Below are 23,556 nucleotides of genomic sequence, written 5' to 3'. Positions count from 1 at the left end.
GCTGTGCTCTGATTGGCTGGGGGAGTGTTCTGTTTGGTTGTGCTCAGGTTAGTCTGAGTTGCAGAGGGGTTTAAGATTTGGGCTGCCTTGCTATTTTTTGGCTTCGCGTTTGTGGTCGTGCCTCATTTTCATGGAGGGTGTCAGTTTGCTTCATGTATGGATTGGAGGGCTTTAAAGTGGCTAATGATGCAGCTCTGGTCTGGCTTCTGGTTTGTGGTCGTGCCTCATCATCGGTGTGGCTGAAAGCACCAGCCTGAAGATGACGAATGGGACTTCGTCGAAACGTCGCCAAGACACTTCCAATTTTACGCGGGAGAAAACCCGAACAACCAAAGACCTATATATATATATATATATATATATATATATATATATATATATATATATATATATAGCATCTGATCAAGCAATTAACTACAAAATAATGATTACAAAATAACAAAACAATGATTACATGATAACACTATATGTATCAATATAAAATGGTTACTATATGTAAAATAAATGCTAATGTCAAACTTAAACATACTAAAATCATAAGCACAATAAAATCCTTTCATTCCCCTAATAGCAGATGTGCATTGCACTGTATTCTAGCTGCACAAAAGTGCTATTCAGCTCTTGGTTAAGTAGGTTTACTTTGCATGGAACCGAAGAATTTGGATTTGTTTGATATTTTGGAGGAAAAGCAATTCTGGCAATGCTAATTCAAATAGAAATAAAGTCTAGAATAGCCAGTCACTAAGATCGTGGACTTCAAATTCTGGGAGCTGAAGTTCACACATCTTAAAGTGGCTGAAGTGGAGAAACACTGGTCTATGTGGTCCCATGTAAAGGAACCTTTAAGAGACATGTTAAACTAGTGCAAAACTATGTTAAAATCAAAACTGCCCAGGGAAAATAGGCAGGAGTGTTAGGTATGTTTGCTGTCTTACGCTGACCAAATATACATATATACAAAGGGAAATAATAGCAATAATATTTTAGAGATTATTGGAGGACACATAACAAGCAAGGTGTGGGACACCTTTCTGACATTTTTTTTCCTCCTTTGACATTGCCCAGTTCTGAAACAAGGAGAAATGGCTCTTACCAAATGTCTGAACTTGTCTCTTGCAGGGAGGTTTGAATCTGATCCAGGGCCATAGATGGTCCACTCCTGGTGCAAAAAAAAAAAAAAAGTTTATCACCTGCTAAAAGTCCCTGTTCTATGTAGGTGTTAAAGAGGCTCAAGAATGTCACAGCCAACTATGGTTGTGTTAAAAATGATACTTATGGGCAGTTTTCACTTTCTCATTTACCATTCCTTCATCTTACACCCAATATATATGCATACAGTATGTTATGTCCCGAGCCTTGCAAACGGGCTCGGGGCATTTGCAGGCAGTCCCGGGCAGGTGCAAGCTGCCCGGGACCAGACAGGCTGTCGCCAGCGCCTGTGCGCATGCGCGGGTGCTGGCGCGGGAAAAGTAACACATTGACCCGGGAATTGCCTATATAAGAGGCTGGGAGCTTTTGGGCGTTGCTGAAGCCTTCACCTGTAAGCTGAACACAGAATAAAAGAAAACCTGAGAACTACAACTACTTCTCGTGTCTGCTTTTCGCCAAGGACTCAACACGGTACATAATACTCTTTCTCATTTTTAATTTATTTAATAGATAATTAAAAACACAATCCAGAAAAAGAATATTTTTTCAAGATAATTCTTAACCCATCTCAGGACACATACCACAATCAGTATTATAGTCCTTGAGATGTCCTAAGGCTATTCATAGTTTCAGCTCTCTCAATATTTGCAATCTACTAACTGAATTCATAGTAATTAGAAGTAGCAATAACAGCACCCGATAGTAATATTAAAGTACCACCAAAGGACCTTTTTGGATGATTTAACCTTTAAATAACCTGTCCTGAATACTCTTTTTTACCTGACTTCATTATTGGCCTTGGGACCCCCTCGCCAGAGAAGGCCCAGGTTTGAAAAGTCTTTCTTCCTTGACATTACTGTTGTTAACTTGAATCTTTCCCATCATCTGTAAAAATTGAAAGAAACCATTAACTTAACTCTTTCCCTGAAAATTAACACGCCAATGTGTTCCACACATTCCTTGGTGGTTGGAAGTTTTCTATTTGATTGGCCAGGAGGATGATGTCACAAAAATTCCAGTTTACCAATCAGTGTCTTTGTGGCATTTTCAACATTGACTTATTTGTTGTGCCATTAACTTCTTTTGATCTATAACCCACTGCCTTCAGATCAAAATATTAAAATTTGTATCAAAATATATAAAGGAGCAGAATAGGTCTATTATATTTTCATAGAGAGCTACATATGTAGTATATGTACCATGTATCAGCCAGTATTTAGCAATTACCAGTAAGCCTAACTGAACATTTAATGTGAGAGAAATATCCTGATCAGGACTTATGAGAACACATTTTCTTCTTGCAGTTTTGCTTGCTTTCTAAGATAGGCTAGGCTAAAGAGAATGATAGAGACCTGAATGCTGAAGAAGCAAACAATCACAAAGTTCAAGAAACACAGGCAGATTTGCACATACATATTATTCCTTCATTTGCTATAAGTAAAATCAGGACAAAATCTTAAAGATGCTAGCCGAATTTTCTGAATTTTTGGAGTCATCAGAGTCGATGGTGCTCTCTAGCTTAGTTTTTTGATTGTAGATGTTTCATTATCTGCTAGGTAACATCATTAATGCTAGTGAATTGGAAATTGTTCTCCGTTTATGTACAGTAGTTTGCCCTGCCAGTTTCCTGAATTTATTGAATTTTAACTCCATCAAATACAATAATGTAAAACCCTTTAAGGATGTGATTAAGTTAATGTGATATGTCAATTATCATCACTTTTCTTTTTCATTAATCCATAATTTTTCTTTGGTGTACCAATGTGAATACAAGGATGCAGGTATGTGCTTTATCTCTTTTATGAAGCGTCGATATTTAATCTTTATAATTTTAAATGTTCTTATATTGATAATTGTTTTTACATTTCTATTTTATTACACTGTAAGCAGCCCAAATTCGCTTTGATAGTGAGATGGGCGACATATGGATTTAGTGATTTCATTAAACAAACAAAAAAACTGGGTCTTCTGGGGCTGTAGGGGTCGCTGTGGGAGGCATCGGCCTTCTAGCTGCCCTTCCTTTTTCCCTCCCCCCCCCCCGCCCGTCCTCTCAGTTCGGTTATCAGGAAGTGTCTGCTGGAGACGCCGGGTTTGCTTCCAGTTAGAAACAGGCGGTGGTTGTTGTTGGTGGTTCCGGTGGCTGTTGGACTGATCTGGGCGTGGTGGCATCATGGAGCACATCCGCACCACGAAGGTAATAATGTTCTCCCTCCGCACCGGCTCGTTTGGCAGTCGGTTAACTGGGAGCAGACCCTTAATTTGTGGCATCGCTAATTACTCCGGTTGCCCAGGCTTCTCTCCGGTTCTTCTCCGTGGCAGCAGGCATCCCACCGAGTGCGGGCCTCTCTTGAGATGACCAGGATACGCTCTCTGAAAGGCGCTCTTTCCCAGCGTGCTGCCCTCCAGATGTTTAGAATCCACAGTCCCCAGAATTAAGAGCTGGTCGCCTGCGATTTCCGGGAACTGTAGTTCCAACACATTTTGGGGATGCAGTATTGGAGGTGACATTGCCCTGGCTGGTGCCTGGTATTTTGTTGAGCGTTTTTTTTTTTTTTTTTTTTGGACAAGGCAGACTGCTTTCTGCGAAGTACTTGGATGTTTCAAAGGAGTCGTCACCTTTTCAGGGTGTATGCATTCTTCCTATCTGGAGAGGCTTAAAATAATAAAATGCGTTACATTTCGGTTATTTCCAACTAAGGATAGATAGAATTGGAATTGTGCGGCCTGTGAGACATCTTGCAAGTGTTGTTACTGAGTAGTTTCAGTCTCTTCTTGATCCACTGAACATCATTTTGACAGATTTGTCTATCAGATTCTTTCAATTCCTGGAAGCATATGTTAATGAAACCTAACTAGCAGGCTTATCAGCCACTTTGTCATTGCCTTAGATTTTTCCAGGCACCAGGATCCTAAGGACTCTCCACAGTTAGTTGTGATCAACATCACTGAATCCACTGTGTAAATTGTGTGCCGCCCAAGGGCACTGCATAGGGTAAAATGCCAGTACCATGTTTAAAAAAACTTCAAAGGGCACACAGTAAGCAAAGATCAATGCTCTTCTTTAAAAAAAAACAAAACACCTGTGTTGCTGTTTCCATTATTGGAAATTAGCAATGTGATTTTGGAAATCCTTACTTCTTCCAAATTCAGCTTGTATTTTATTCTCATACCATGTACTGTTGAATTCTGGACTACAAAATCTTGAGCATTAGTAAGAGATAAATGTAATAATTCAGAAGTCTGAGCATTTTTCAGCACTGTCATTTTTGCTATTGAAATAACTTTTTTTCCTAATTGCTTGGCTGCTGCTGTTTTTTCTGTATTTATCAATTGCAAGTAGCAATTCAGCTGTATAATCTTGCAATAAATCTGCTGGTATTTTATCATTTTCTAGGTTTGCCTCCTTTTTTATACACTGTTTAATGTTTCCTCATTATTCCATATGCTGTTTTACTTTCAAATTTAGCAAATTAATTTAGCAAGTGAAATGATGCTTTTTTTAATGGTGTTGTGTCAACAATGTGTTGTACATTACTGTAGCATTATTTAGCTTCTGTTTCTTCTGTATTCATGGTTTGAGCATAGACATGGATTAATGTAATATTGATTTGCTTTCCTTCCGTTCTTGTAAGTAACTGACAATAGCTATCTGTCAATAGCTTTTGCTTGATCTTTTTTTGCATATCAATAATTACCAGTATTCTTAACCTGAGATTTCCCTGTCATTGTAAATTTGTAGGTCTGTATCTCTGTCCAGTAGTGCTGAAACAGTATGTGTGAACCAGATCTTGTTGTGTTCTTACAGCATACTTTTAAATTTAGCACATCTAATATTGCAGCTTAAGGTATGAAGAGTTGGGCATGAACAGGACCCCCCCTTTCATAATTAGAGACATTCATGCCCTAATTTCAGTGGATTATAGTCTAGAGCAGATGTTTCATCTTGGCCTACCCCAGGCTCAAAGTATTTCACAGTGGAATCCAGAGGACATTCATTGTGGTCTGGCTCCAAACAAAGCATAAGAGCATCCTCTTCAATTCTTTCAGTACTTTTGATATTTAGAAAACAATCCATGCAGATAGTCAAGAAATAACTATATTGCTATGGAGTTTAGTGCAACTTGTGAGCAAACTATACCATACAGGACAACTTTCTGCGCAATAAATAGTTTGGTTTCAGTTATGCTGAGCTATTGTTGGTTATTTATTTAGTTTCATGAGATACACTGTTTTTTTTTTTTTATGCAGGTTGAACAGGTAAAATTACTAGACCGATTCAGTACAAACATCAAGTCACAAATGGGAACTCTTTACCTTACAGCAACTCACTTGTTATTTATAGATTCCAGCGAGAAAGAGACATGGGTAAGGAGACTAAGATTTTATGCTGCATTCTTTTATACACACACACACACACACACACACACACACACACACACACACACATTTACAGACGTGTGACATTTGTATTACAACTCTAAAGGCAGTCCTAAACATGGAAGTTGAGTGTGTAGTAACTGTTTAGCTGCACATCTTTATAAAGTTTTTCTTAAAAAGAATATAATATTTTTCTGAGCTTCACTGCATCTATATTTCAGTATTTGAAAAAAAAAGGGTATATTTGCACCTAAACAAAATGAGAAATCTCCATTGAATATGCTTAAAGCTACTTTTCAAACAGAAAAAGAGCAACAAGCAACTCTGACGTAATATTACGGTCATTATAGTGAATATGTATGTCATCTTGTGTGAACCTGATACTGACTATATGTATTGGTACTGCAGCTTTCAGAATACCCACAAGCATAGCCAATCCTGAGAGATGTAGCATCAGTACATCTGGAGATAGCTGAAATGGGAAATACTGATACAGATTTTATGCACCCTCAGTGGAAACTAAAATAGTTAAAAGAGCATTCTCTGTATTGTTTAACTTACAGTTTTTATGGTTTCCTGTATGCTGTAGATATTACACCATCATATTGCTGCAGTGGAGAAACTTGCTTTGACTACTTCTGGCTGCCCCTTAGTAATTCAGTGCAAGAACTTCAGAATAGTTCACTTCATTGTTCCTAGAGAAAGAGACTGCCATGATATTTATAATTCTTTGCTTCAGCTGTCAAAACCAGGTAGGGGACAGCTTTTTTCATTTCAATATGTTTAGTACAGAGGGTTGTTTTGCTTATATTTTAAAGAACTAGACAACAAAGATCAGACTCATTTTTTTTCTTTTTTCCCTCCTCCTGTTTTAGCAAGATACGATGAATTATATGCCTTTTCATATAATCCAAAACAAAACGAGGAAGAGAGGGTGCGAGGCTGGCAAATCATTGACCTCACAGAAGAATACAATCGGATGGGTGTGCCTAACTCTGAATGGCAATTATCAGATGCAAACCACGATTATAAGGTAATAGGTTACTTGTGTATTTATGATGTATCTGTTAATTTTCTAGTCCTCTCATATTTTACAAAGATCGAATGGATTTTTAAATACCAGAATGGTTGCTTTCATGTCAGGGGAAGAACAGTTATTGATTTATTCTCTTCTCTTTTCAGAATTGTGTTTCAAAAGCACTCTCTTGATTCATACAACTTTTTAATAATTTCTTTGAGTCAGGGTTAATGTAACTTGTCCTTAACTGGGTGGTTGGATGATCTGCAAGAACTATTTAGGTGGTACACATACAAGTTGAAAAACAATTTGGAATATCTCTGTTTAGACCTGTGTTTTTTTTCTTTCCCTGCTAACAGAGATCAAGACTTGATTGGAGATTGTTAAACAAGATGCTATAATTCTCATTTAAAACCTGTAATTGGCAATATTTTAACCCTATTTTCAGCAACAATATATTTCTTAAAAAAGCGTTTCTTAGGACCTGGTTGAACTGATTTCCATAATACAGTATTAGCTTTGATAATGACTCTGATGATTCTTTGAAGAATCTTTGTGAAATTAAAAATATGTTATATAAACAAAAAGAGTTACTCATCTGTCGAATAACATGTAGTTTTATTTTCAGGGAAAAATAATTGGAGACTTCTTGTCCTAGAGCAGGGGTAGGCAACCTTGGCTCTTTTATGACTCGTGGACTTCAACTCCCAGAATTCCTGAGCCAGCCATGCTGAGGGGAAAGGGAGAGGTTTCCATGCTTAGCCATGCTGGCTGAGGAATTCTGGGACTTGAAGTCCACGAGTCATAAAAGAGCCAAGGTTGCCTACCCCTGTCCTAGAGCAATGGAGCAGGTTGGCATAGAGTTCATTTTAGTCTGGCAGGCAGAGGAAGAGGGAGGCTCTTTTAATTTTCTTCCAATCAGTAGTTTTGTTAATCTTTTCCCTTTTAACATTATGGTGGTAGTGCTGAACAAATGGTAGATATGCCCAGTCCCCAGAGTTATGGGTCCTGTGATCAAAATTTGGAGTCTGCCCACATGTAATAACTGCAGGCAAACTTCGATGTCCTCCATATACCTGTCTCCTCTGCCTCATCTTGCAAAACAGCATAGCCAGAAGGACAGAGATAGGGAAGAGATGGGCGGGTGGGGGGTTTGAAGAGGAGACAGCCCCTTACTCTTAACTAAAACTCAGGGCTGGGAGGGACCAAGCCAGAAATGCCTTGGATCAGAATGAGTCCTCACCTAACTACTGGTAGAGTTTGGCTAATGATAGTAACAGGAAGTGCCAGGATTGCTGTTGCTAAGTGATGCAGTCATATTGTGGTTTACAACTGCATTGCCTACTGATGAAATTCTGATCCCAATTACCATCACAACCGAAGGACTACTTGTAATAAAAACCTTTGTCACAATTACATTACATAGTGTTATATACAAGCTTGGTCAGCTTTCCTTTTGTGATATATCTTTCTTATACTTTGGTCTGGAGATTTCCCCCCAAGATTGTATGCCTCAGGCCAAGAACCCTAGCTTATTTATGACCTGTGGATTTCAACTCCCAGAATTCCTGAGCCAGCCATGCTGGCTCAGGAATTCTGGGAGTTGAAGTCCACAAGTCATAAAATGAGCCAAGGTTCCTCACCCCTGCCTCAGGCAAATGTTTATGGTTTTTCATGTGTCTTGCATAATTTCTCTTTTCCTCTTTTGTTCTTGGATATTTTTACTGATATTTTCATTTTAAAAATGGTTCCTGTTTTAGGTTTCTCATGTCAATGTTCATTGCAACTAGTGAGCTGTACTCTGTGAACTTTTTCTTTGTAACTATGTTACATTTGTATTTAAAATGTTTACCAAATAGACATCTTGTAGAAGGGAAATACATAAATCCACAAACTAGTAATGTGTTAGAATTACTGGTAGAAACATTCATCAGCATATATTTTTATCACACAATTAATTGCCCATATTTTCACTTACTATTTTTTTAAAGATAGTCAGACTTTAATGTTTTAGTAATACTTTGTTTTTAGTTTTGAAGAACCCTGGAAATTTGAATGGAGAATTTTAATCTAAACAGCTCATCTTAGCTCTGGCTTTTATCACATGTTGGGGAATTGTACTGCCTCCTGTAAATATGTGGTCAATTGCCATGGTCCCATTCTTGATCATTACACTCAGCCAGAAGAGATAGATAAGACTGGACATTATTGCATTTGAAGCTGTATTCTATTCTCTCATTCCTTTCCACTTCAATCCATTTTTCTGATATTGAGAACTTTTAGATATCCCAATGTAGATATTTCTGACAGAAAATGGAAATTGGATATACAACATACCCAATATGAATTTTGTTTGCAATTTCTTTTTTTTAAAACTTTCACAGATTTGCGAGACATATCCTAGAGACCTTTATGTTCCCAGGAGTGCAAGCAAGCCCATAATTGTTGGCAGTTCTAAATTCCGAAGCAAAGGAAGGTTCCCTGTGCTCTCATATTATCATAAAGATAATGAGGTATAGTCTGATTTCTTTTCAACGCAAGTATCTAAAGGCTATTTTCCAGTACAGGAAAAGACAAAGTGGGTAAGTACAGTAATCTAGGTCCCTAGATCTATTCTAGTGCAATGAAAGTGGATGCTACTAATGCAAGTAGTCCTTGACTTATGACCACAGTTTGGACTGGGATTTCAGTCGCTAAACAGTGTGGTCATTAAACGAGTCATCACTTGGTTTTGCAAACCATTTTTACTGCTATTGTTAAGTGAATCATCATGATTGTTAAGTGAATCTGGCTTCCCCAACTGACTTTGCCTTAGGAAGCTGGCTGGGAAGATTGCAAATCGCGATCCCATGACCACAAGAAACTGCAGTGGTCATAAATGTGAGCCAGCTGCCAAGCACTCAAATTGATATCACATGACCATGAGGGTGGTCATAACTTTGAGGACGAATCATAAGTCGCTTTCTCCAAGGTTGTTATAACTTTGAACTGTTGTTAAATGAGCAGGTGTAAGTCAAGGACAACCTGCAATAATAATAAGACTGGGTATTTATGACTATAATAATTTCTCAAACATAAAGAAATATAGTATTAGTTTCCTTAGTTTTCTGTAAGCAGTAATGTAGTAATTATCTACGATTAGAAAACTCACAGATTGGCAATCCTTTCTGTGTGGAATCAATAGCCTACAACTAAACTAGCATGCACGATCACAAGAAGCAAGGGACATACTGGTCAATAACAATCTCAGTGACACTGATGCAAATCAACTATATTTGCAAATATACTTCTGCAGCAAATGCAAGCTGTATTTATGTTTTAAATCTATCGTTATAGAAAATCTGAGCATATTCCCTTCCTCCCCAATAACGTCTTGCAGGTACAGCTTTGAAACCCTGAAGCCTTGCTTTCCCCCCCCCCCTTTTTTTTGTTACATTGTAAGATAGCTACAGACTGACTTACTGTTCCAGCTTTCATTCGTGTAAATGCAACCTTTTCTTTATATTTACCCCTCTTCTTTCTCACCAGGCCACCATTTGCAGATGTAGTCAGCCTCTCTCAGGATTCAGTGCCAGATGTCTGGAGGATGAACACATGTTGCAAGCAATAAGTAAAGCTAATCCCACTAACCACTATATGTATGTCATGGACACCAGACCAAAGGTATATTTGTAGGTTGTTTTTCTTTTTCTCCCATTCCGTTTGGCATTCTTGCAGTCTTTACTCTTCATTTTTATCACTTGTTATGGTTTTTCTGTTTTTGATGTTTGACTGCTCAGATTCGCTGGGTATCAAGCAGCATATACACTTCATAAATTGTTCTTGTTATTTCCTTTCTACTTATTGATTTTCAGTCCTTTAACAATAGGATCATGCAATAGTTCACATTCCGTTTGAAAAAAAAGTGTTTTGAAATGTGTGGGATTGCAACGGCAGCGCTGTCCGGAATACTTTAATGCAGCCATGTCTTTTCCTTATATGACAACTGCACAGTTCCAGAAAAGATTTGATTCCTTTGGAATTGGGGATAGGTGCCCTACTTATGATAAAAATAATTGAGCAGTGAACAGTGGAATAGGATGACTTTCTCAATTCGATATTGTTCTACTTGTGAAAACAATCATGTTTATTTTATTTTATTTATTTGTTTTCTTTAAATGCCACTCTAATTTCCAAAGGATCTGAATGACTTACAGGAAACTAAGATATCTGAGGGTACCGGGTTGGGAGTCAGCATGGCTAATCATTTGAGTTAAAAAAAAATCATGCAAAATCACAGTAGACCTAAGTCTGAGAAGCCAAATCATAAAAATATAATTTTCTTCTGTTTCAAGTACACATGGCTTAGAACAGGGCTTTTCAACCAGTGGTACGGGTACCATCTGTGGTACGTTGGCACCTGGCAGATGGTACGCGGCCATCCCAGAAAGTGGTAGTGGGGGAGGGGAACGAGCTGAACCGGTGGCACAAGCCTGAGTGAGAGATGACTGGAGCTGCAGGGCTATCAGGGCTCAGTGGACGCGCCAGGATCAGTACTTCGGGACTGTCAGGGCTCAGTGGAAGCATCAGGATCAGCGCCAGGTTCCAGCTGGAGCTCGGCGTTGATCCTGGCACTTCTGCTGAGCCCAGAAGAAGCGCCGATCAGCTGGAATGTTGCAGCATCTCCAGGGTCTTGTGATTTACATTCAGATGCTTGACAACTGATTCATATTTATGACGATCACAGTGTCCCAGGGTTATGTGAAGTGACCAAAACCTGCTGCAACTACCCAGCAGACGAGGGGGAATAAAAACCAAACACCCCCACCCCACCCCCGCTGCCAATCCTCAACAGAAATGCTCACAACAATGAAAACCTTGGACAGTAGGAAGAGCACCACCGGGTGGGCAGGCAGGTGTCCTGCTCGGCTTTGGCTTGGAGGGCACTTTTTTCAGTGCTATTGTAACTTTGAACAGTCACTAAGCAAACTGTTATAAGGAGGACTACCTGTACTTTATCACTTTTTTCCTTTTGGGGGGGGGGGGTCATCAAGTTTTTGACATCTTACTAGGCGACTGGTGATACTCGGATGTTGCCATATCCTGGCACAGTGGGTGACAAGGTTGAAAAGCCCTGGCTTAGAATATATTATACAAATTATTATAACAGTTGTATATTACTTTGTTTCCTATACATGACTGTACCTTCTTTTTCTCCAAGCTGAATGCAATGGCCAATAGAGCAGCAGGTAAAGGGTATGAAAATGAAGATAATTATTCCAACATTAGATTCCAATTTGTTGGCATTGAAAACATCCATGTAATGAGATCAAGCCTGCAAAAGCTTCTGGAAGGTATGAATATATGTGCCCTTCACTAACATTAAACATTTCTTGAGTATAAAATTTACTCTAGCAGAAAGATGATTTCGCATGAATCTAGCTCATATCAAAGGATTTATTGAAATAGTATATTTCTCATGCTATATATATTACTAATGTGAAATTCAACTTTCTAATATTGTGGAGAGACTATCCTCTTAATTATTTCCTCTGTTGAACATATTTCAATTCAATTAATATAAGCAAGGCAGAATCATTGGTAGTCATGCAGTATATGCATTTAATCATTTATGGTTTCATTTATGTATGGATTATTTCAGAAATTGTTAAAGCTTGCCTTCCTAGTAATGGAGATTTTATTAAATATGTATATGAATGTATAAATTACATAAATATTTAACATGCATAAATTATGTAATTATTATTTATTTATATGATATAATTAATATGTCATTTAAATACTTAATTGTGGGAAGCTACCTAATTGGAATCTCATGAAGTTATTCCTTCATGATTTCCTTCGAGTTTAGCAGCTGTTAGCATTATTTACAATATCTGCCCATCTGAGGAGACTGAGGAGTCACAACATGTCAAACAAGTGCATGGCTGCATTGATAATTCCTTATAGTAAATATTTAAATTATAAAAGACATACATTCATTCTAAACAAGAGGAACATTGAAGATTCAAAGCTAGCAATATGATGGATGCAATCTTTTAAAGTAGAATTATGAGCCGAGGTGGCGCAGCAGTTAGAGTGCAGTACTGCAGGCCACTTTAGCTGACTGTGTTCAGCAGGTCAGCGGTTCAAATCTCACCGGCTCAAGGTTGACTCAGCCTTCCATCCTTCCGGGGTAGGTAAAATGAGGACCCAGATTGTTGGGGGCAATGTAAATATATATATACATTGCTTACTGGTGTACACCGCTTAGAGAGTGCTTGCACTTAAAGCGTTATATAAGTCATAAATAAATAAATAAATAAATAAATAAATAAATAAATAAATGAAGAAGATAATTATGTTATTTTTATAGTATAAAAGAACTGTTTATACTAGATTGCTTCTGCATAAGTAACAATACAAGAAACCAGAGTCTAGACGGATTGGGGCATAAACAGGATATATAAAAGAAACCAGGATAGGGAAAATACTTCATATGCTTAACAAGTTCAGAAATTCAGATTTCTTCTTATAGTTGCTAAAATCCACTTTTGATTCTTGCACAGAGAGATGCTACTACTGCATTTGAATTGATCTGTGTTTCATTTTATTTTAGTTTGTGGAACAAGAGGCTTATCAGTCAATGATTTTCTGTCTGGCTTGGAGAGCTCTGGATGGCTGCGACACATCAAAGCAGTGTTGGATGCTGCTATCTTCTTAGCTAAAGTAATTTGCATTTAGTAATTTGTCAAAAGTTGATATTTGTATTATCCATTTGAGAATATAGATGGCCTTCAGTAAGCACCATCAGATGAAGGGAATTTGGAAATTTCATTTCTAAAGTCTTCAAATCTTCAAGGATCCATAGATTAGTAGCAGAACATGTATGTTTAAACAGAAATACCACATTCTGTTTGGGAATTTGCCTTTTTTAAAAGAAGTATATATCATGGTATCAAGACTGGCCACTGCTTAACTTCCTAAATAGTTTAAGTCAGCTATTATTATTTATTAAATGTATATACTGTTCATGTTGCATATATTAACTAAATAATATTTAGTTGGTAAGCATTCAAACCTGCCATAAGGCAATCTGTTAATGTTCCTAAAGTAAAAGAGACAAAACTGTCAGCTTAAGCTGTGATAATCATATTTTGTCAATAAGGCAAATAAGGATCTGTGAGTTGAGTAATTCTTTTACTCTTTTCCTCAAGCAATCTGCTGTAAATAAATGTTGAACAGTTAGGTGGGATCCAGGCATAAATATGTTTAGCTATCTCAGGGTGATTATGGGAAATTCTGGGAATTGAAGTCCAAAAATCTTAAAGTTGCCCAAGTTGAGAACACTGGCCTATAAATATGTTGAGAGTGTATTCCCAGAATTCCTTTCCATTGTGACATAGTTTATAGATGGTTTGGTTCTGCATTAATGTTGGCTAGATTAGAACTTCTGGGAGTTCCATTTCTAGCACATTTGGAGTTTTTGAAAGGCTGGAGTGAATTAAATATTAAATAGTTGAATTCATTTTCTTTGTTATATACACATCAGTAAGTTTTGTTCTTTTTACAGGCCATAGCTTTTGAGAGTGCAAGTGTATTGGTACATTGCTCTGATGGCTGGGACCGGACATCTCAGGTCTGTTCCTTGGGTTCTCTGTTATTGGATCCTTTTTATAGAACAATTCAAGGATTCATGGTAAGTATGCAAAGCGAGCTTAAGTCATATTCGCCCAATGCTACAGCTGACCAACTTTATTAAATTTGCAGTTCAATAATTTTGTGTTTGAGATTTGCTCATCTACTGAATAGTGGGGCTTTTGAACATAATACTGTGCATTACTATTCAAGAGTAATTAAATTAAATCAGTGGATCTTGATTCAAATAATTCTTGAATCAGTAAGATTCAGATATTAAATACATAAGTGTTTTAAAATAAGTAATTTCAAAAATGTTTCAAACAGATATATTTATATTTTCTCAATAAATGGAAAGAAGATTACAAGCTATTGATGTGTTTCTGGTGCTAATTTTAAGTTGTAAACATGCAAGTTGACTCTGTTATATTTGGTAACTTGGACTAGATATTTTAAAGATCTGTGCCTTGTTTTCTAAATTCTGTAATTAATGAACTTTACAGTATCATTTAAAATCTGCATTTTTTTGTTTTTGTTTTTTTACTTGTGGCATTTCTGTGGAAGAGCAAAGATATATGTACAATATAGGTAATCTTCACTTACTGACCACGGTTGGGATTGGTATCTCCATTGCTAAGCAGTACAGTTATTAAGTATGATGTCATGTGATCACATCAATTCCTTTCAGTTCGGGCTGTGATCGTTAATCACATGCAGTCATTAAGTGCAATGTCATGTGACCACAACTTGCAACTTCCTTCCAGCTTCGCCATTGGTTTTGCTTATTAGAAGCTGGCTGTGAAGGTCGCAAATGGCAATTGTGACTCCAGGATGCTGTAAATATACACTGGTTGTGAACATGTGACTATGGGGACACCGTGATAGCCACAATGTCGAGGACCTGTCACACATCTCCTGTTTTAGCAACAGTGTAATTTTGAATGGTCAGTGAACGAGCGATTGGTAAGCAAGGGCTGCTTGTAGTCCTCATTGTCCAGCCTTGGAAAACCTGTTTTGCTTTCTCGATTGAGCTAAGAAATCCAGAATGAAAATGGCAACATGGGAAATATTTTTTAAACTAAAACATAAAGCATAGTACTGGTTTAAAAACTGATACGTGATTTCTTCTAGGTTTTGGTGGAAAAAGACTGGATTGCTTTTGGACACAAATTTTCAGATAGGTAATGTTTTTAACTGTAATACACTTGTATTCTTTATGTTATGTGTCTCATTATGTTAAATTAATATGCAGCGTATAAGCCTGCATATTTTGATTTTGTTCAAACGAATTTAAGGTGGAAAACATTTATTTTAGAACAATCAATTGCTTTATATACTATTAAGATTTTATAAAGATTGAAAAAATAAACCCGAGCAGCCTTATTTCCAATTTAATTAACTGACTTAAAACTCTTAACTGATCAGATTTTTTGGGGGGCTGTACAGCCCCTTCCTAGTTTTTAGCAGGTTGCAAGTTATGTTCAAATGGCTGCACACTCTCACACTATTTTTCTCTTGCTGGAAGAGCTGTCCTTATTGCAAAGAGTATTTGGCGAAACGATATAGATCATTAACAATAAGTACCTTTCCCATTATTACTTGCATAGATGCTGCACAAGCTTAGTTTTTTTCCCATTCTATTTTGTGTTGTGTTTCTAACTGAAGTTAAGATTAACATTTTATATTTGAATCACTAAGGTCTAAATGCGGCACACAGTTTCCTCCCTCTGATGTCAATATTGTGGTGTATTTCAGACAGCTTTCTATTCCATGCCATGGATAAGGAGCAAACCACTTCTGTATGCCCTGCTAGCAGTCTTGAATAGGATAGGAAATAGAGCAGACACACTAATTTTGCCAGAGTGGGTATTGCTGACATTTTTAAAGATTTCTTTGGAATTGGGTGACTTTGATTCTTTAGGAGGATTTGGGGTTTTACTTTAAGTGTTGTGGATACCCAAGTCTCTGGAAGGCTTAAGGCAATCATTTTGTCCCTTAAACCCATGCAGTCCACCTCCTCCCCCAAATCAAATGCAAATATTTAGCTTTGACCAGTCTGGAGGGTCCTGGGAGTCATAAGATATCAGCCACCCCAAACTCTATGATGGACTGCTTATGAAACAAGTCAGGGTCTTCAAAAAGCAGTTTGATATGGAGTGCTATATTCTTTTGCTGCAGCCCAGTGAACGTGCCTAGAAGTTCTTTTGTGCCTGAATAATAATTGCCCTGTCAACTGTGTTACATAAAGTGTAACACAAAACAAGGTTTAAAAAAAAGGAAGTTTCAACCATTTTTTTAACCAGTCTTTATGTGTATCCATAGACTGCTTAGTGAAAGTTCCTCATCTACTATGGGAAATGCATCATTTTTATCTCTCATTAATTGACACGGAATGTTATATTTTATAGATGTGGACAACTGGATGGTGACCCAAAGGAAATATCCCCAGTGTTTGCCCAATTTTTAGAATGCGTCTGGCACCTGACAGAGCAGTTTCCACAGGCCTTTGAGTACAATGAAGCTTTTCTCCTTCAGATCCATGAGCACATCCATTCATGCCAGTTTGGAAACTTCATTGGAAACTGCCAAAAAGAACGAGAAGAACTCAAGTAAGACTCTTAGAACGATACATTAACACAAAACTGAACTTCTCAGTTTATTCCTCCCTCCTCCCTTGTGTTTTTTCTTCCCCCATTTTTATGCTACAATTAGAAAGCTTCCCACTGTACTTACAGATCAATATAGAAAGGAAGTCCCTGTCTTCAGACTTATAGCCTGAAAAATCACTGTCTAAATTGTGGGAGTTTAAAAATAAAATAAATTTTCAAAAGAAAAAAAAGGAAAGGGAAAGAAAGGAGCGGAGAGGGGAGGGGAATGTTGTAGCAAAAGAGTTCCTGTACTTAGTCTTTCTTTCTGCTACAGCCTAATGGAACAGCTGCACTTTACTGCCAATAGTAGTCCAAGAGTTTCCTCTTAGGGCTATTAAATATTAAACTATCTGATAAAATCAGTGATGGAAATCAAGCTTTGCTAGGCTGAACAGTGAGGTGAAGCTCTTTTGAGTGCTGAGGCTTAGAATCCGTTTTCAAATGGAGGAAACGCCCAATATATATGTTTGGGGGGGGGGAATCTGCTTGTTTGGATTTTAATATGTGCAAAATCTTCTTGAGAGTAATATATTCCTTTGATATAGAAGAAAACCACATGAACATAAGTCTTCCTTCAATATGTTTTCTTTTCCTCCCCTTTGATGACCATTTAACATCCTGAAATTCCTTCTAGTCAGTTTATTGGGTAGGAGCTTTGGAATGGACTAGATATCTGTGTTGTATTCTCTTTTTTGTGCTCTTTAAATTAGTGAATGTTAATGGGGTAGGGATGGGCAGGAAGGCAGTGTTCCAACACTTTCTTTGTAGTTCATAGTTGTAATTAAACTCTGCTCTTTACGCCTGCTTTCTGCTTATAAATATCCCACATTTTGTGTACCTTGATACAGTATTGATATTCCTCAACCACTGACAAGTGCTTAACTCTAGGCTCTTCTTATCTTAAGATTGAAACAGAAGACTTTTTCCTTGTGGCCTTTTCTTTTGGATGACCACAGGAAATACCTAAATCCAATCTACAATGAACATTTTTCACAGTCACTTACAGTTCTGGAGCCAGATACAGCCGCCTTTAATCTTAAGTAAGTTTCAGTTAATGCGTTTTATGTCCCAGGACCTGAATGGGTGCATTAACATAGCATTGTGTTGATACATACAGGTTTTGGAGAAACATGTATCATCAGTTTGATCACACAATGCATCCACGGCAATCTGTACTCAGCCATGTGATGAGCATGAGTGAGCAAAATAAACAACTGGAGAAAGATATTAAAGAACTGGAAAATGTGAGTATTGGCAACTAATTTCACTCCTGACTCTAAAATAGGACCGCTTTTCCCCTCAAAAATCATTTCTTTATTCCAAAATTAGAAGTGGTTTTAATCTCCATTCATTGTTTTGCATTGTATCTGTAGCTTGAGGAGGGTTGTTTTTGTTTTCTGCAATTGGGTATAGAAATTAAGATTCCACTAACTTGATATCCAGTTGCCTCTTTTGATTTCTTGTACCACAGTCTCCAGTACCAGCATTTTTAGTACTTTACAATGGGTAGCGGATTGTAATAGTAAATCCGTAAAATCACTTCAGTCTAGAGCAGGGGTGTCAAACTGCCGGCCCGCGGGCCGGACGCATCATCCAGAAGCCGCGCCCACCCCATTGCTGGCAATGGCAAAACTGTCCTGATATGTTGCGCGATGTCACATGACATCACGAAGTTGACATGTCTGGTCTAGAGTTATCGCTTATCAGGAACAGGAGGACGGATGGATGAACAATCAATATTATGGGGAAGCAATGGGTGAAACTGGAGAAAAACCCATATTTAGTCCCTTATATCTTCAAGTAGAAGGTGTTAGGTTAGCATAACTGGGAAGTGCCTCCAGTTGAGGTTAGGGAGGCCATTACTTGTCAGAGGAGACAATACGGGACTACATAAACCATTGACTAGACTTAGGTACAAAGCAGTTTCCTACCCAGAAGATTGGAAACTAGAATAAGTACTGTTAATAATAATAATAATAATAATGTTGGAAGGGACCTTGGAGGTCATCGAGTCCAACCCTAATAAAGTTGGAAGGGACCTTGGAGGTCATCTAGTCCAACCCCCTGCTCAGGCAGGAAACCCTACACCATTTCGGACAAATGGCTATCCAGTCTCTTCTTAAAAACTTCCAGTGTTGGAGCATCCACAGCTTCTGGAGGCAGGTTGTTCCACTGGTTAATTGTTCTAACTGTCAGGAAGTTTCTCCTTAGTTCTAGGTTGCTTCTCTCCTTGATTAGTTTCCATCCACTGCTTCTTGTCCTGCCTTCAGGAAAGAAAAGAGATAAAAACTATTAATTCTGAATCATTTTTTTTTTAATATTAGAAATTGGGCCACCATTTACACAAGGATTTGGATGCAGTCTTTGGGAAGGAACCATTGCAGTCTGTCTGTCCCTCATCGCTCTGCTTAAAGAAGGAGCAGCCTCTTTTACATGAGAATGACTGTATTCGGACAATAGAGGGCTCCAACACAGCAGACAATCGATACAGCGAGTACATGGAAGAGTTCTCCAAAACAGAGCCTAGTGTTGTCAGCCTGGAATACGGAGTGGCAAAAATGACCTGTTAAATGTCACACAAAGCAGTTCTGCTTTTCTGAAAAGATTGAAGTTCAAGACAGGGCATTTGTGAGTCTGATCTCTTGGAATGTAACCAAAAACTAATGTGTGCAATGGAAAGCTTCATTAATGTAGACTAGAGTGCATATTTAGTTTTGAAAATGTCACTCTTGTAAGAGGTAATTGAATTTAACAATGTTGAAAAGGATATGAAAAACTTAAGAAATCTTTTGTGGGGAATTGGGAAATGAAGTTGAATGCCATAATAAATTGCAGCTACACTAGCTCATTCCAAATGTTCACCAGTTTTGGTCCCGATGGAGTCATAGTCAAAGTAAACCCATTGAAATTAGTGAGATTTAAACAAGCCAAGATTTCAGTGAATCGACTAACATATGACTACTTCTAATTCACCCAGTGTGATTATTGCCAAATAGTAAATGATATTTGACTGTTTGCTTTTAGGATACAGACAATTTACTGGGATCAGTGAACATCTGTATATAAATGTAAAGTGTGTATGTGTTCCTGTTTAATCTATTGACTGTTACAGTATTTTCAGTGAAATCTACATCATTAATTAGTATCAAGGTATTAAGAACGATATTCATATATATTGGTTCTGCTTATGTTTTGAGAGCAGCTCATTTAGAATATCTAAAATATGCTTAATGACTTCTTTAAATTATTCTCTTTCAAAACAGTACCATGAGATTCACATCAGTAATTATGGAATATAAATTTCTTGTATTCAGTTTTAACTCATTATAAAAGTAAGAAATCTCTCTCTCTCTCTCTCACTCTCTTTACTTTATGATGAAGCTCTAGTTATAAAGAAAAGGGGAAAAGAAGGTTTCTTAACCTGGTTAATGAGTTAAAATTGCATCCCTAAAACTGTGTATCTTCCATATACTTCTGTCCAACTATTGGAGGTACAGTTTAGGTAAACTAGGAGTACCACATGTATTTCAAGGATTGGAGTACCCAATTCCAAGAATAGGCTGTATTTCAGAGAGGTCATATTTTTAGGCTTCTTGCAATTATGTATGAAATAACTTGAGCATCCAATGAAATAGAAAGTATAGGACCATACCTTGTTTTTGATTGGATATATTTGCGGTTTCCTGCAGGATTTTAATCTGTTTTGTAAATCTGCTTTAAAAGGTGCAGCTTAATTTGAAATAAAAAGCTTGTTATTCAATCAGTAGTATTACCACATTAATGTATTAGTTGAATAAACGTGAATTACTAATCAAGTAGCCACTCTTGGGTAAAGGCTAAGAACAAACTAACATTTAGGTTTACAAGTCAAAATGACCGCAGAATCTTTGATGTTTTGAAAATATATTAATGTTCACATTTACTATCCAGGACAGTATCCAAAGTCACAGGAAACAGATCTCCAGTTTAAGCAGAATACTTAGGTAAAAGGTATGCTGTGTATTTGTGTAGGTGAGTCAGTGTTTTTCCCAATATCTTTGTTTTTACTTCACCAGAAAAAAGAATGGATTTGCTTTAGTGGGACCCTGTCTCTGTTTGCTTTCTCCCAATTTGTTTTTATTGTTCAAATGAAGAAAAGGAAATGAGTATTGAAAGCTGAGATGGTAAACATGCATGCCTTGGGGATATCAAACATCCCAGGTGGTATAGTAGGTAATTTGTACCTGAGGGACCAAATGCTTATTACACAGACAGTGAAAATTAGTTTAGCTTTGCAGTAATCACTGAAGGCTGTGTGAACAGTACCGCCATCAGGCTACTTAATTGGGATTCAGTCACAACAATTGGGATTCAGTCACATAACAGGTGAGAAAAATCTTACCTGGAACACTTCAAGGGTCACATTATAATGTATGAAGAAGGAATGTGGCAAAAATTGTGCTTTTTGATATTGTTGATGATGGACCTATTTAACTACAAAAAATGGTTAAAAGAGAAAAAAGGGATCTATCATTTACCCAAGAAATGGTGTATTGTCATGTATTTTGCCTGTTTAGGCATTGTGCAGATTTTGCACAGTAATTTTGAAAAATATTAGGGCAGAGAAATATGGACCTCTAGTTTTTTCCTACAGATTAATAATTGCTTGTTACCAGATATATTGAAAGTATAAGACCATTGTATTACAAATTATTTCTTGCAATTGTCTTCTGATTAAAAAAATACCTATGTATAGCTGCATTAATCTTGCTGAACTGTTATAAAAGTAGCTTCTTGAATCAGTTTCAATAGTAGAAATGCAAGTCTTTGGATTATCTGCCTCTACAGGTATTTATTTTATATTCCACTTTTCTATCAGGAGCTGAAGATGGTAAGCTTAGTGCTCTCTATTTTCTCCACAACAACAAAATAGGTTGGGTTGAGAAAGAGTGACAACCAAAATCACCCAGTGACCTTTGATAGATGAGGATTAGAATTACCCAAATCTACATTCTGTGTCTCTGTCTCTGTCTCTGTCTCTCTCTCTCTCTCATACACACACACACACACACACACACACACACACACACACACACACCACTGTTAGTACTACTACTACTACCACTACTACTGCTGAGGATATAGAATGCAACAGAAATCTTGGAAGGAATCAGAACAGCAAATGTAGGTCACAAAACAGCATACGCTAGGATACTTGAGAGACACATTATAACAGAATGCTTGTCCTCCTGAGGGTTCTTAATGAATGTAAATGTGGAATGACTGATCTAACAAAAGGTATAACTTATACATTTGATCTTGTTCAGCGCTGGATGACTGGAACGTAGCTATGTGACAGTTTTTAAAAAGAGAACCAGGAAATTATAGGCTGCTCAGCGGCATGTTTGTTCTTGACAAATTATAGAAATGATTATTAAACAATGACTAACTCATCCCACAGCTTTACTGAGAGAAAATCAGTATAGATGGCAGTAATTACATCAATTGTGTGCTTGGATTTTCACAAGTCTAACAAGGTTCCCTAGCTAAAACTCTAAAGAAGAGTTAGTGGCAGGCTGCTAATTGGCTAAAAAGGAGAAAATGGAGAGTGGAAATAAATATTGTTCATGGATGTAAGAATCTGATCTGTATTGAAACAAATGCTTTTTAACTTATTCATAAATGATCTTGACTTATACTAAGTAGTAAATATGTCAAATATGGATAACTTTGTTTATGATGGTGGTGAATAAAAAATCTGTTTAAATTGGATGAGTGGTCAACCAAATTGCAAGTGTGGTTCAGTTTAAATGAGTGTAAAGTTTGCCCCTTTGGGCAAAATATTCTTAACTTCACTATATGAATTGATATGATATAAGAAGATCTCAGAATCCTGAAGGTGGTAATTGTGAAAAAAAACAAACCAATTCTATTCTGGGGATCATTAAAAAAGGGTTGAAAATAAAACTGCCAACATTGTAAAGCCCTTAAACAAATCTGCTGGGTGCATGTGCATTTGCCCACGTGCACATTAATAGCCATCATTAGGACAATTTGTCAGCATGTGGCATATGAGAAGGAGGGAGATTTTTAACTCATTCTTGCTGTGCTATTTTGTTGGACAATACCCCTTTCATCACATAGCTGCTCGTGGGTCCTGATCGTTGCTAATGAACTGCTGCCTTCCATCCAATTTCAAGGTCAGTCATAAAAGGCTCTGCTAGTAGAAAATTTAGCTAGTTGCTGCTTCAACACATCTGAAAAATGCCAGATTTAAGAAGGCATAACATAATTTTTAAAGAGCGCAACCTCAGGTGCTACATGTAGCAACATTTTTTATGTGAATTAGTCTTTAAAATGTGCTCAAGTAATAAGATATTTGGTTAGCTTATGTATGTCTTAGGTTGATACGGGTTTGGTAACTTCAGTATTCCATTTTATCTACTTTTAACTGTTTCATGATGGGTATTCTAACAAGCTGTTTTTACTAAATTACTCCTTAATTAATATTTAATTAATAATTTCCAAGTTTACATTGCTCATATTCCCATCCTATTCTTGTCAGAGGCACCATTTAAGGTGCTTCTGGTTGAAAGAATTAGTGACATCACTGTTGCCCAGGGGATGCTGGGGCAGGGGCCCATCAGGGACCTGGAGCAAATGATGGGAGCTCACCCCACCATGCAGCAGCACTTGGGTCTCAAACACGGGTTGTTAACCTCCAACTCAGCATCCTAACCACATGAGCCACTGGGCTCCATATTCCTC

General features: G+C 37.4%; 1 protein-coding gene and 2 long non-coding RNA genes across 3 annotated transcripts in view; 1 reads left to right on the top strand and 2 right to left on the bottom strand.

The window, feature by feature from the left end:
- Positions 1–1,093: 1,093 nt before the first annotated feature.
- Positions 1,094–6,222, bottom strand: LOC120313916. Its single transcript, XR_005558292.1, has 3 exons — positions 6,088–6,222; positions 1,930–2,034; positions 1,094–1,159 (listed from the first exon to the last, which is right to left on the bottom strand). It is a non-coding gene; the product is annotated as an uncharacterized LOC120313916 (long non-coding RNA).
- MTMR6 (myotubularin related protein 6) lies at positions 3,204–22,560 on the top strand. The gene is made up of 14 exons (XM_039356368.1): positions 3,204–3,343; positions 5,398–5,514; positions 6,116–6,278; positions 6,402–6,559; positions 8,929–9,057; positions 10,073–10,207; positions 11,745–11,877; positions 13,143–13,252; positions 14,097–14,222; positions 15,293–15,342; positions 16,570–16,770; positions 17,715–17,849; positions 17,927–18,053; positions 19,134–22,560. The coding sequence occupies exons 1-14, from the start codon at positions 3,320–3,322 to the stop codon at positions 19,377–19,379; spliced, it is 1,854 nt and encodes a 617-aa protein (XP_039212302.1). The 5' UTR covers positions 3,204–3,319; the 3' UTR covers positions 19,380–22,560.
- Positions 19,039–23,556, bottom strand: part of LOC120313917 — a 43,140-nt gene continuing 38,622 nt past the window's right edge. The window contains exon 3 of the long non-coding RNA XR_005558293.1: positions 19,039–19,073. This is a non-coding gene — a long non-coding RNA (uncharacterized LOC120313917). The remainder of the gene's footprint in view (positions 19,074–23,556) is intronic.

The sequence above is a fragment of the Crotalus tigris genome, unplaced genomic scaffold, assembly GCF_016545835.1.
Source record: "Crotalus tigris isolate CLP2741 ecotype Arizona unplaced genomic scaffold, ASM1654583v1 scf7180000017573.2180621, whole genome shotgun sequence".
NCBI classification, from domain to species: domain Eukaryota; kingdom Metazoa; phylum Chordata; class Lepidosauria; order Squamata; family Viperidae; genus Crotalus; species Crotalus tigris.
The sequence above is the reverse complement of the archived record's forward strand: the minus strand, read 5'-3'. Positions and strand labels throughout refer to the sequence as shown.

Bases quoted from the DNA above. Each gene is read 5' to 3' on its own strand.
- MTMR6 (XM_039356368.1), top strand. From the start codon at position 3,320: ATGGAGCACATCCGCACCACGAAG. The intron at 9,058-10,072 runs GTATAGTCTGAT...CTTTCTCACCAG, and splicing joins ATTATCATAAAGATAATGAG to GCCACCATTTGCAGATGTAG. The intron at 18,054-19,133 runs GTGAGTATTGGC...TTTTAATATTAG, and splicing joins ATATTAAAGAACTGGAAAAT to AAATTGGGCCACCATTTACA.